The sequence below is a fragment of the Scyliorhinus torazame genome, chromosome 18, assembly GCF_047496885.1.
Source record: "Scyliorhinus torazame isolate Kashiwa2021f chromosome 18, sScyTor2.1, whole genome shotgun sequence".
NCBI classification, from domain to species: Eukaryota; Metazoa; Chordata; class Chondrichthyes; order Carcharhiniformes; family Scyliorhinidae; genus Scyliorhinus; species Scyliorhinus torazame.
Genome location: NC_092724.1, coordinates 174,044 through 187,107, shown reverse-complemented (window position 1 = coordinate 187,107; position 13,064 = coordinate 174,044). Strand labels below are relative to the sequence as shown.

General features: G+C 43.5%; 1 protein-coding gene across 2 annotated transcripts in view; it reads left to right on the top strand.

Annotated features, from left to right (window-relative positions):
* Positions 1–13,064, top strand: part of LOC140394881 (major facilitator superfamily domain-containing protein 12-like) — a 59,556-nt gene that overhangs the window by 34,541 nt on the left and 11,951 nt on the right. The window contains exon 7 of one of the 2 annotated variants that reach the window (XM_072482029.1): positions 5,390–5,557. The exons of the other annotated variant lie outside the window; for it this stretch is intronic. Within the exon in view, the coding sequence (XP_072338130.1) occupies positions 5,390–5,557 (168 nt within the window). The remainder of the gene's footprint in view (positions 1–5,389; positions 5,558–13,064) is intronic. 2 annotated transcript variants of the gene reach the window in all.

Here is a 13,064-nt window from a genome sequence, read left to right as displayed (position 1 = left end):
TGGGCCGAGTGGCCTAATTCTGCTCCTGTCTTTTAGTCTGGTGTATTTGAAGTGTCCACATGAAGTATACTGTCAACAATTTCCCTTGTAGGGGAAACTTGCTCCTTTTTTAAAAGTAAATCCTAAATGCCTTGTTTTCCACAAATCACCCATATTTATTTGGATGCCATGTTGTATACAAGAATTTCAGTACCATCTTTTTAAACAAAATATTCTTTTGAAAACCACTACTTCTGCCGGTTTTAAAGTTTATTTTATTTTTGGAAAGACTATTAAACTCGCTCAGAACCAGGATGAAGTTTTAAAAGCCTCACTGATATCTTCCAACACCAAAATCATTTGGTTCATTGGACCTAATGCCAAGGACCACTCCCAAACACAGGAAACTATTGTGGATTCCAGGTTTGCTGCTGTTTCTGGTAAAGCAGTCAATGTCCGAGCAAATTTCTGTAAAAATGTACTTATAAAATGATCCCTCTAATTACCAGAGTCCAGAGTGCTGGAGAGAAATGTACTATTTTATTTTGCTGTATTTGAGACTAGAATTTAAAGCTAAATTGCTTCTAAGTGACAAGGCAGCTAATTATTTTGAGTGAATAAAACAGTTGCTGTTATGGTCCAGTACGGCGTATTAACTGGTCCAGTACGGAGTGGTCCTCTGCAATTGCCCCAATTTTAAGCAAATGATCCTTTGCTTATGTCACACCCATTTATTTTAAAAGGTGCCATGTGGTTTAAACGTTAAGTTTCATTGGTTAGATGACTAGTGAGTCACTTTGCTCCTGTTGGTTGTGGGGGAACATGACTAAACCTCCAATAGCATAATTTTAAACCGAGTAACTCTTTCACTCGTGGTTAACAGAGAATTATCATAGAATTTACAGTGCAGGAGGAGGCCATTCGGCCCATCGAGTCTGCACCGGCTCTTGGAAAGAGCACCCTACCCAAGGTCAACACCGCCACCCTATCCCCATAACCCAGTAACCCCATAACCCAATAACCCCACCCAACACTAAGGGCAATTTTGGACACTAAGGGCAATTTATCATGGCCAATCCACCTAACCCGCACATCTTTGGACTGTGGGAGGAAACCGGAGCGCCCGGAGGAAACCCACGCACACACGGGGAGGATGTGCAGACTCCGCACAGACAGTGATCCAAGCTGGAATCGAACCTGGGACCCTGGAGCTGTGAAGCAATTGTGCTATCCACAATGCTACCGTGCTGCCCTTATGTTCCATAAGATGATTTTTTAAAAGTTGCTATTTTTGAAATTCTGTTTACAAAACTTTTGCAAGTCTTTTACAGTTTATTGATAAGTGGCCTGTAATTGAATCTGGTTATTGAAAAGCTGATCCCCTGATAGCACTCCACTGAGTAAAATGGTTGGAGGAAATGTGTTCTGCATTGAATCATATTGTTACAGGTGACATTGTGGAGAGCTGATGTATGAAATCCGAAATGAATGGTAATTAGCAACTATGGAGTTCTGTAAGAAGCCTGGATACTTTGTGCTTTAATAGTTTAGCTTTCGAGGTACTTGAACTTTACTGTTTAAGGGCTTTACATAAAAACATAGAAAATAGAAGCAGGAGGATGCCATTCGGCCCTTCGCGCCTGCTCCGCCATTCATTCTGATCATCAAATTCAATACCCTAATCCCACCTACCCCCTTCCCAAACATATCCCTTCAGCCCAAGAGCTGTATCTAATTCCTTCTTGAAATTACACAACGTTTTGGCCTCAAATACTTTCTGTGGTTCGTGAATTTGACAGTTCTGGACTCTTTCTCTCTCTTTCTCTCTCTTTCTCTCTCTCTCTCTCTCTCTCTCTCTCTCTCTCTCTCTCTCTCTCTCTCTCTCTCTCTCTCTCTCTCTCTCTCTCTCTCTCTCTCTCTCTCTCTCTCTTTCCCCCCCCCCCCCCCCAAAATCGGGAAAATTCTTTCTGAATCTACCCAGTCTAATCCTGTTAGAATTTTGTAAGTTTCTATGAAATCCCTCCTCACTCTTCTGAACTCCAATGAATATAATCCTCTCCTCATCTGACAGTCCCGCCATCTCTGGAATCAGCCAGGTAAACTTTCGCAGCTCCCTCCATAGCAAGAACATCCTTCCTCAGATAAGGACACCAACAACACACAATACTCCACGTGTGGCCTCACCAATGCTCTCTACAATTGTAGTATCACTCCTTTCCTTGTTTGTTTTCAACCTTGATCTCATTCAGATCCAGTGTAACTGGGCAGCACCGTAGCCTTGTGGATAGCACAATTGCTTCACAGCTCCAGGGTCCCAGGTTCGATTCCGGCTTGGGTCGCTGCCTGTGCGGAGTCTGCACATCCTCCCCATGTGTGCGTGGGTTTCCTCCGGGTGCTCCGGTTTCCTCCCACAGTCCAAAGATGTGCAGGTTAGGTGGATTGGCCATGATAATTTGCCCTTAGTTTCCAAAATTGCCCTTAGTGTCGGGTGGGGTTACTGGATTATGGGGATAGGGTGGCGGTGTTGACCTTGGGTAGGGTGCTCTTTCCAAGAGCCGATGCAGACTCGATGGGCCGAATGGCCTCCTTCTGCACTGTAAATTCTATGTAACCTGAAGATGTATGAACCTAAACATCATCTTATCCTTGTCCTGACACACCATAAAACTGATTACATAAATTGTGGTGTTCAGGGTGTGATTTCAAAATTTGTGGACGATATGAAGATTGGAAGCATTTGTCAACTGTGGTGAGGATAGTCCTGAACCTACAAAAGTACATAGACATTGGTGGATTGGGCAGCAGATGTTCGATACAGGGGTGGTTCATTTGGCAGGAGGCATTGGAGACTGAAGAAAATAAAGGGAGAAACTCAGAAGGAAGTGCAGGAGCAGAGGGAACTCTGTATATATGTCCATGGGTCATTGAACCCATTCACCTGAGGAAGGAGCAGTGCTCCGAAAGCTAGTGTTTGAAACAAACCTGTTGGACTTTAACCTGGTGTTGTAAGACTTCTTACTGTGCGCACCCCAGTCCAACGCCGGCATCTCCACATCATTGAAAATGGTGAGAGAACAGTTAAATGAAGATTATAGTATCCTAGGTTTTATTAATCTGGGCACGTGTAAGCCAGTAGGCCTCATCTGGAGACTGCAGCCAGTTCTGGGCACCATACTTGAGGAAGGTATGGACAGGGTCAGTAGTGAGACATCGTTCCCTCGAGAGCATCAGGAACTAGCAGGCACAGATTCAAAAGTAATTGGTAAAACCACCTGAAGCCATGTTTTCATCCGGAGGCTGGTGGAATGACTTTCCTGAGAGGGTGGTGGAGGCACGTTCGATTGAGGTATTGATAAGGGAGTTTAATTGCTCTCTGAAAAGAGAATTTTGCAGGGGAGGGGGTAGGGGGGAGGATAGGTAGGATGCTCTTCAGAGAGCCAGTACAGGCTCAAAGGACCAAATGCAGTGTAAAGGTTCTGTGATAGCTCAGAAATTGTCTGGAAGGTCACCCTGGAATGTGAAGAAAACAGCTTTTCCTCTCTTTTCTTTCTTTTACTTTTACATTTGTCTGGTTGTTGCAATTTAAATGAACTGGAGACTAAAGGAGGAAAAGGAAAATATAGAAATAATGGCCACATTAGCTGAATCGTGGATAATAATCTTTATTATTCTCACAAGTAGGCTTACATTAACACTGCAATGTAGTTACTGTGAAAATCCCCTAGTCGCCACATTCCGGCGCCTGTTCGGGTACACACAGGGAGAATTCAGAATGTCCAATTCACCTAACAAGCACAACTTTTGGGACTTGTGGGAGGAAACCGGTGCACCCGGAGGAAACCCACACAGAGATAGGATGTATAATCATCTGGAAAGGAATAATTAGAGATAGTCAACACGGTTTTGTGAAGGGTAGGTCGTGCCTCACAAACCTTATTGAGTTCTTTGAGAAGGTGACCAAACAGGTGGATGAGGGTAAAGCAGTTGATGTGGTGTATATGGATTTCAGTAAAGCGTTTGATCAGGTTCCCCATGGTAGGCTACTGCAGAAAGTACGGAGGCATGGTATTCAGGGTGATTTAGCAGTTTGGATCAGAAATTGGCTAGCTGGAAGAAGACAAAGGGTGGTGGTTGATGGGAAATGTTCAGACTGAATTCCAGCTACTAGTGGTGTACCACAAGGATCTGTTTTGGGGCCACTGCTGTTTGTCATTTTTATAAATGACCTGGAGGAGGGCGTAGAAGGATGGGTGAGTAGATTTGCAGATGACACTAAAGTCGGTGGAGTTGTGGACAGTGCGGAAGGATGTTACAAGTTACAGAGGGACATAGATAAGCTGCAGCGCTGGGCTGAGAGGTGGCAAATGGGGTTTAATGCAGAAAAGTGTGAGGTGATTCATTTTGGAAGGAATAACAGGAAGACTGAGTACTGGGCAAATGGTAAGATTCTTGGCAGTGTGGATGAGCAGAGAGATCTGTGTCCATGTACATAGATCCCTGAAAGTTGCCACCCAGGTTGAGAGGGTTGTTATGAAGGTGTACGGTGTGTTCGCTTTTATTGGTAGAGGGATTGAGTTTAGGCGCCATGAGGTCATGTTGCAGCTATGCAACACTCTGGTGCGGCCGCATTTGGAGTATTGCGTGCAATTCTGGTTGCCGCATTATAGGAAGGATGTGGAAGCATTGGAAAGGGTGCAGAGGAGATTTACCAGAATGTTGCCTGGTATGGAGGGAAGATCTTATGAGGAAAGGCTGAGGGACTTGAGGCTGTTTTCATTCGAGAAGAAGGTTAAGAGGTGACTTAATTGAGGCATACAAGATAATCAGAGGATTGGATAGGGTGGACAGTGAGAGCCTTTTTTCCTCGGATGGTGATGTCTAGCACGAGGGGACATACCTTTAAATTGAGGGGAGATAGATATAAGACAGATGTCAGAGGTAGGTTCTTTACTAGGAGTAGTAAGGGCGTGGAATGCCCTGCCTGCAACAGTAGTGGACTCGCCTACACTAAGGACATTCAAATGGTCATTGGATAGACATATGGACAATAAAGGAATAGTGTAGATGGGCTTTAGAGTGGTTTCACAGGTCGGTGCAACATCGAGGGCCGAAGGGCCTGTACTGCACTGTTATGTTCTATGACACTGGGAGAACGTGCAGACTCCACACAGACAGTGACCCAAGCCGGGTATCGAACCTGGGACCCTGGCGCTGTGAAGCAACAGTGCTAACCACTGTGCTACCGTGCCTTGATTGGGTTAAAGTGGCTGTTTCTGCGTAACATAGAAATTGTGTGTATAAGTTGTGCGGTGGGCAATCTTTCAGTTTGAGCTCGTCTTTGTCAAATACAAATCTGTTAACTTTTTTCCCAGCAACTGGTAACAATTTCTTTCTGCTCTTTTTTTTTTAGATGACCTACTTTTTTGGGCTTGTGATAATCCTGGCATTTGCTTATTGGGTCTGGTTTTTTCATATAGAGAAGAGCATCTTTGGAGCAGCAGTCCTCCTCGGCATGGGCTCTACCACCATTCTGGTGACTTCACTTGCTATGACTGCCGATCTCATAGGAGAAAACACTGTAAGAAATGAGAGAGTTCAATATAAAACATTGTAGCCTGCTTTGGCTCTATTGTTAAGGCAAAGTGGCAAAACCTTTGTCTTGTACAAAAATGCACTGGCGCTGTCTTGGGGACATGGATTGTCTGGAGCAGTGTGTGGATTCTCTGAATTTTCTTGTCACTTTAATCGGCATCAAATGCTTCTGATTTCCTGAGAGAATTCTAAAGATAAATGTCCACAACTAGTTTTTAAAATTCATTTTTTTGGCTTTGCTGGTATTATGACCCTGGACCAGATGCCAACAGTTGCTAGGATACCAGACAGAAATGCTGATATTTTATTTAATTTGTAAGATGGAGGAAAAGATACTTTGATCCAGGAGTGACTCCATGCACACATAGGGATATGGTATATTAAAATGAGCTTCATTACTAACAGTGTTACTAACTTTAAAGACAAATAGCTTTCAATTACCAGTTAAACATTGCTTAACAATACTATGAAACAATCCAAACTGCTATCTTTTTCTCTACTCAAACAAAACCCATCTCTGGTCACAATCCACTTTTAAATACACTTGGCAAACTCACAAATATTTTCTGTAAACGGATGTCTTTGATAAACCGCTTTAAGGAAGTCATATCCTTGCAGATTCACCATGCTTGCAAATCCTTGCTTGTCTCAAACTATCTCCGGTTTCCTCCCACTGTCCAAAAATGTGCAGGTTAGTTGGATTGGCGATGCTAAATTGCCCTTAGTGTCCAAAAAGGTTGGGTTGTGTGGGGTGACTGGGATAGCGTGGGGGTGTGGGCTTAGGTAGGGTGCTCTTTCCCAAGGGCTGGTGTAGACTCGATGTGCCAAATGGCCTCTTTCTACACTGTAAATTCTATGATATCTGCCAGCATGAGAAATTGCTCCTGTCCTGTTCGCAGGCAAATATTTAACTCTGTCTAGAAAAACAACTTCTTGTCTGGTCTGGCCCTTGAATAGTTTTTCTCTAAACTACTAGACTGTCCACAGACCGATATAACCTCACTGTGTTGAGAGCTGAGCTTCTTTTCTTTTCCCATCACAATCTAAAACTAAACGGAAAACGTGTGTCTCTAATTATCTACTCCCTGGGGAACCGACTTAATATAAACAAAATTCCACTAGTCCAACTTCAGCAAATAATATCCATGGCTGGAATCAATATTAATCTTTTATGATGCTTTAATTGCACCTCTTGTCTCAAACGCCTAACTGCCTTTCAAACAAGGGCTTTTAAACATCATCACATACTATTTTTATTAAAATATTTTATTCCAAACGTAGCAAAGAGAACATATACAACTCTTATAATCCATCAGAACAATCAAATGTGCTGCAAAAAGTTTGTCATTATCCGTTTTAACAAAGCCAATGGTAACGCCCCTCGGTTGCCGGCACAAACAGGTCCTTAAAGACGGTGATGAAGTGCTCCCACCTGAAGCGGAACACTTCCTCCGACCCTCTGGCATATGTATTTCAACGAGTACAGTCCCAGTCTACTCAACACCTCCTTGTAATCCAACCCCCTCAACTCTGGGATTAACCTAGTAAATCTCCTCTGCACACCCTCCCAGCGCCAGTACGTCCTTTCTCGGGTAAAGAGACCAAAATTGAACACAGTACTCCAGGTGTGGCCTCACTGATACCTTATACAATTGCAGCATAACCTCCCTAGTCTTAAACTCCATCCCTCTAGCAATGAAGGACAAAACTCAATTTGTCGTCTTAATCACCTGTTGCACCTGTAAACCAACGTTTTGCGACTCGTACGCGAGGACACCCAGGTCTCTCTGCACAGCAGCATGTTTTAATATTTTATCATTGAAATTATCCCTTTTGCTGTTATTCCTACCAAAATGGATAACCTCACATTTGTCAACATAGTATTCCATCTGCCAGACCCTGGCCCATTCACTTAAACTATCCAAATCCCTCTGCAGACTTCCAGTATCCTCTGCACTTTTTGCTTTACTACTCATCTTCGTGTCATCTGCAAACTTGGGACACATTGCACTTGGTCCCCAACTCCAAATCATCTATGTCAATTGTGGGCCCAACACTGATCCCTGAGGGACACCACTAGCTACTGATTGCCAACCAGAGAAACACCCATTAATCCCCACTCTTTGCTTTCTATTAATTAACCAATCCTCTATCCATGCTACTACTTTCCCCTTAATGCCATGCATCTTTATCTTATGCAACAATCTTTTGTGTGGCACCTTGTCAAAAGCTTTCTGGAAATCCAGATATACCACATCCATTGGCTCCCCGTTATCTACCGCACTGGTAATGTCCTCAAACAATTCCACTAAATTAGTTAGACGCGACCTGCCCTTTATGAACCCATGCTGCGTCTGCCCAATGGGACAATTTCCATCCTGATGCCTCGCTATTTCTTCCTTGATGATAGATTCCAGCATCTTCCCTACTACCGAAGTTGAGCTAAATGGCCTATAATTACCCGCTTTCTGCCTACCTCCTTTTATAAACAGTGGTGTCACGTTTGCTAATTTCCAATCTGCCAGGATTGCAACACAGTCACGTTAGAGCACCGGGAAAATTGGCTATTCGAGCTCAACACGGGACCCTGTTGAAATTTGGTTAGATCATGCTCAAAGTATTCATTTCGAACCGTAGCTACGTCCTCCGGCTCCACACAAATTAACACTGTGATCCCTAATGGGCTCTACTCTTAATGCACTTGTAAAATAATTTTCCTTTATTTTACCTGCTGTTATCCTTTCATGTCTCCTTTTTGATTTCCTAGTTTCCTTTTTTAAGTTCCCTCTTGCACATTGGATTGAATTTGTTTTTTGTCACCTGTACCATGGTACAGTGAAAGTATTCTGCATACAGTTCAGACCGATCGTTCTATACATGAAATAACATAGGACATACATCCATACACAATGTAAATGCATAGACACAGACATCCTGTGAAGCACACCGAGTGTAATACTACTCAGTAGAGAAGATGTGTGAAGAGATCATTCAGTCCATAAGGGGGTCATTCAGGAGTCTGGTAACAGCGGGAAAGAAGCTGTTTTTGAACCTGTTAGTGCGTGTTCTCAGACTTTTGTATCTCATGCCTGATGGAAGAAGTTGGAAGAGTGAGTAAGCCGGGTGGGAGGGGTCTTTGATTATGCTGCCCACTTTCTCCAGGCAGCGGGAGGTATGGGTGGATCAAAGGTGGGTTCGCGTGATGGACTGGGCTGTGTTCACGACTCTCTGAAGTTTCTTATGGTCTTGGGCCGAGCAGTTGCCACACCAGGCTGTGATGCAGCCAGATAGATGCTTTCTATGGCGCATCTGGAAAAATTGCTAATTCTCCCTGTTTCCTTCTTGAATGCATCCCACTGTTCTGTCACAGATTTATCTAAAAGTGTCTGGTCCCATTCCACTCTGCCAAATCATCTGATCTTATTAAAACTGACCTTCCCGGGCAGCACGGTGGCGCAGTGGGTTATCCCTGCTGCCTCTCGGCGCCGAGGTCCCAGGTTCGATCCCGGCTTTGGGTCACTGTCTGTGTGGAGTTTGCACATTCTCCTCGTGTTTACGTGGGTTTCGCACCCACAACCGAAAGATCTGCAGGGTAGGAGGATTGGCCGCGCTAAATTGCCCCTTAATTGGAAAAAATTAATTGGTTACTCTAAATTTAAAAAAATAAATAAAAAATTGACCTTCCCCTGGTTTAGAACTTTGATCTCTGGGCCATCCTTTTCATAACAATCTTGAATCTAATGTAGTTTTGATCAGTGCACTGATGCTTCATTACCGAAGTCCAGAACCCCCTCTTTTGTCGCCCTGTCTACGTACTGGCTTAAGTTCTCCATGGTGCATTTTAAGAATTCCGTTCCCTCTAAACCTTTCACACAGGCTACCCCAGTTAATATTGAAGTTGAAATCCCCCATGATCACTGCACTATTACTTTTTTTTAAATATTTTTATTCTCCTTTTTCACATTTTCTCCCAAATTTACACCCAACAATAAACAATAATTAGTAACGAATGTAATGTCAATCCCCGTAACAATAATATCGATCACATCCTCCCATCAAACCTCTAAACATTAGCCCGCATGTTATCATAAGCAAATGACAAAAAGAATCCGGAATCACCCATAGTCAGCATTAACACACACAGTCGCCCTCCCCCACCTGATGCTCGATGTGATCCAATTCTCAAAAGTGCATAATGAATAACGCCCATGAATTGTAGAAGCCCTCCATCCTTCCCCTCAGTTCAAATTTGACGTTTTCAAGAGACAAGAATTCCAGTAGGCCCCCCCACCATGCCAGGGCACAGGGTGGAGAGGTTGATCTCCACCCTAACAGGATCCACCTACGGGCGATCAACAAAGGCGAAGGCTACAACATCTGCCTCCGCACTTGTTTCCAACCCCAGCTGGTCCGACACCCCGTAACTGCACTATTATTTTTAAACTTCCAATTTCCTACATATCTGCTCTTGTACTTCTCTCCGAGTGTTCGGTGGCCTGTCGAACACTCCCACTTTTACTAGAGAATCGAGTCAAGAGTTTTACACAACCCTTTAGGATTTGTTTGTCCTGACTAACTTCAGCTGTTAACACACACTCTGATATCTAGCCAATACTGTCTTCCTAATTAGTTTTGCTGACTACAGTGAAACCTTCAGAAACTTAGCTTCTCAGCAGCCGATTTCTTCTCCACTTTGACTCTGCTGCCGATGAACCTTTTGCTGTTCTATTTCCAGGTTTCAAAAACCAACCATCCCTTGGTTCCTCTGGAATTTGCTTTCTTGCGCTTTCCTCCTTAACTGAGTTATGAGATCTGCCTGCTTGCTCTCTCCTGTCTACAACTGCTGTTAGCCGAGCTGTAGAGATATTCCCCCTCCCGCCATCTGTCTGCACTAACTGCCTGACTTCCAGTTAAAACTAGAAGAGCAAAGGATTTTTTTTTCTTTGCAAGGACCTCCCATTGGCAAGCAACTATATTTACTCTTCATGCCCTCTCGCGCACCCAACAGAAACACAGGTGGAACTTCACCAACCCCCCTACAGCCAAACACTGTATTTCTAATGTTTACCCATAATAAATCTAAATCCCTTAAAATGACCTGTTGTTTTCCTAACCCATTATTTCCCAAAATCCCATTCACTCACCAACCCTGTGCTTGCTAACTAGCATTGGCTCCCAATGTTTCTATACTCTTATTTTCAAAACAAAGAAAAGTACAGCACAGGAACAGGCCCTTCGGCCCTCCAAGCCCGTGCCGACCATGTTGCCCGACTAAACTACAATCTTCTACACTTCCTGGGTCCGTATCCCTCTATTCCCATCCTATTCATGTATTTGTCAAGATGCCCCTTAAATGTCACTATCATCCCTGCTTCCACCACCACCTCTGGTAGCGAGTTCCAGGCACCCACTACCCTCTGCGTAAAAAAACTTGCCTCGTACATCTACTCTAAACCTTGCCCCTCTCACCTTAAACCTATGCCCCCTAGTAATTGACCCCTCTACCCTGGGGAAAAGCCTCTGACTATCCACTCTGTCTATGCCCCATATAATTTTGTATACCTCTATCAGGTCTCCCCTCAACCTCCTTCGTTCCAGTGAGAACAAACCAAGTTTATTCAACCGCTCCTCATAGCTAATGCCCTCCATACCAGGCAACATTCTGGTAAATCTCTTCTGCACCCTCTCTAAAGCCTCCACATCCTTCTGGTAGTGTGGCGACCAGAATTGAACACTATACTCCAAGTGTGGCCTAACTAAGGTTCTATACAGCTGCAACATGACTTGCCAATTCTTATACTCAATGCCCCGGCCAATGAAGGCAAGCATGCTGTATGCCTTCTTGACTACCTTCTCCACCTGTGTTGCCCCTTTCAATGACCTGTGGACCTGTACACCTAGATCTCTGACTTTCAATACACTTGAGGGTTCTACCATTCACTGTATATTCCCTACCTGCATTAGACCTTCCAAAATGCATTACCTCACATTTGTCCGGATTACACATGGCCTCCTCTTTCCCTATCTCTGTAATCTCTTCCTACCCTTCAAACTTTCAAGAATTTTCATCTCATCTAATTCTGACCTTTCTTTATGCACCACCATTAGTGGCTGTGCTTGGGGCCCATACCCTGGAATTCCTTCCCTACACTTTTTTTTTTAAACTGCCTCTTTTGATCAAGCTATTGGCTATCTTTGTAATATCTCCTGAAGGGAATCGAGGAATTTGAGGTGATTGGGGAAAATAAGCAATGGCACAATGAGGAAGTGCAGAACATGGTTAGAATCTGGGATGCATGACTGGAGAGTGATGTGAGCAGCTTTAATGAAAGGCTTAAAAAGAGAATGGGATAAAAGGCTTGCGGGGAAAGGCTGGCTAGTTGGAGTGACGTCTGTTGCAATTGCTCAGAAGGCCATGTCCTGCTCTAAGTATTCGGATTCTATAATGGGAAATCGGTCTGGGAAACCACAGATGATCAGCCGTGATCCCTCTGCTTATTCGATGGATACACAGCAAAGCCCCTCTGTTTCTGCCATCAAATGCATGAAAAGGAAACTCTCCAAATGTAAAAGTGGGGAGTGAGTTCGTGTTTTTTGGTTCACAATCACATGCAGTCTTTTTTTTTAAAGCGGAACTTTGGAACTGGAAAATGCCATCCCTTCCATTGTTCCTCCATGACTCCCAGCTCCACCCACACACTAACACCATCTTTCAAGATCCCTCCCATCTTTCCAAACCCTGGTGTGCTTAACACAAAAAGTATGAATGTTTTACTAGCCCTCAGTCCTATACTGAATAGTATTCCTATTTTGGATAAGTCCAATAAAACTGAGGGACAAATGAAAGGGGCAGCCCCTTAAGGGAAACTATTTAAAACAAAACATGAATCCCAAATGAAACATAAAACATTCATGAATGTTGTTGATCCACTTCCTTTATAAGTGTTGATAGATCCCGAATTAACTACTTTTCTGATGACTTGCACATTATTCTGCAGAGAGGAAATATTCTTGTTTATTAAGTTCTATGATTGCTGCCTAATATAAACAGTGCCACATATTCGAATGGGAGAGATGGTCATACCATTGTTATTGTTCTAAAGACCTATTGTGTGCCTTCCTTCAGTCTTTGTTCAATTAACAAGTTTTGTAATTGAGCAACCTTGGTAACAAATGGGTTAATTTTACCCTCACTCCCCAGGTGGGAAACAATGTCTTCACATCTCCCCATCACACCATCCGTGAGTGTGAAATTGTGGTACAATGTAAAACAAGTTAGGTTAAAAATGGCCTGATTTGTTAAAATTATCCTATTGGTTACCAAATTGAGTAACTGGTGTTAGGTGAAGTATTCGATAGGACCTCCTGTTCTCTGGCCATCCACACTCAGCGACTTTCCTGGGTGGGTAGTAATTGGGAGTGGGATTGTTGCTGATTGCCTTGCTATATGTTGCTGCTTAATTGGTATGAAATTCTTCATCTCCAAGATGAGC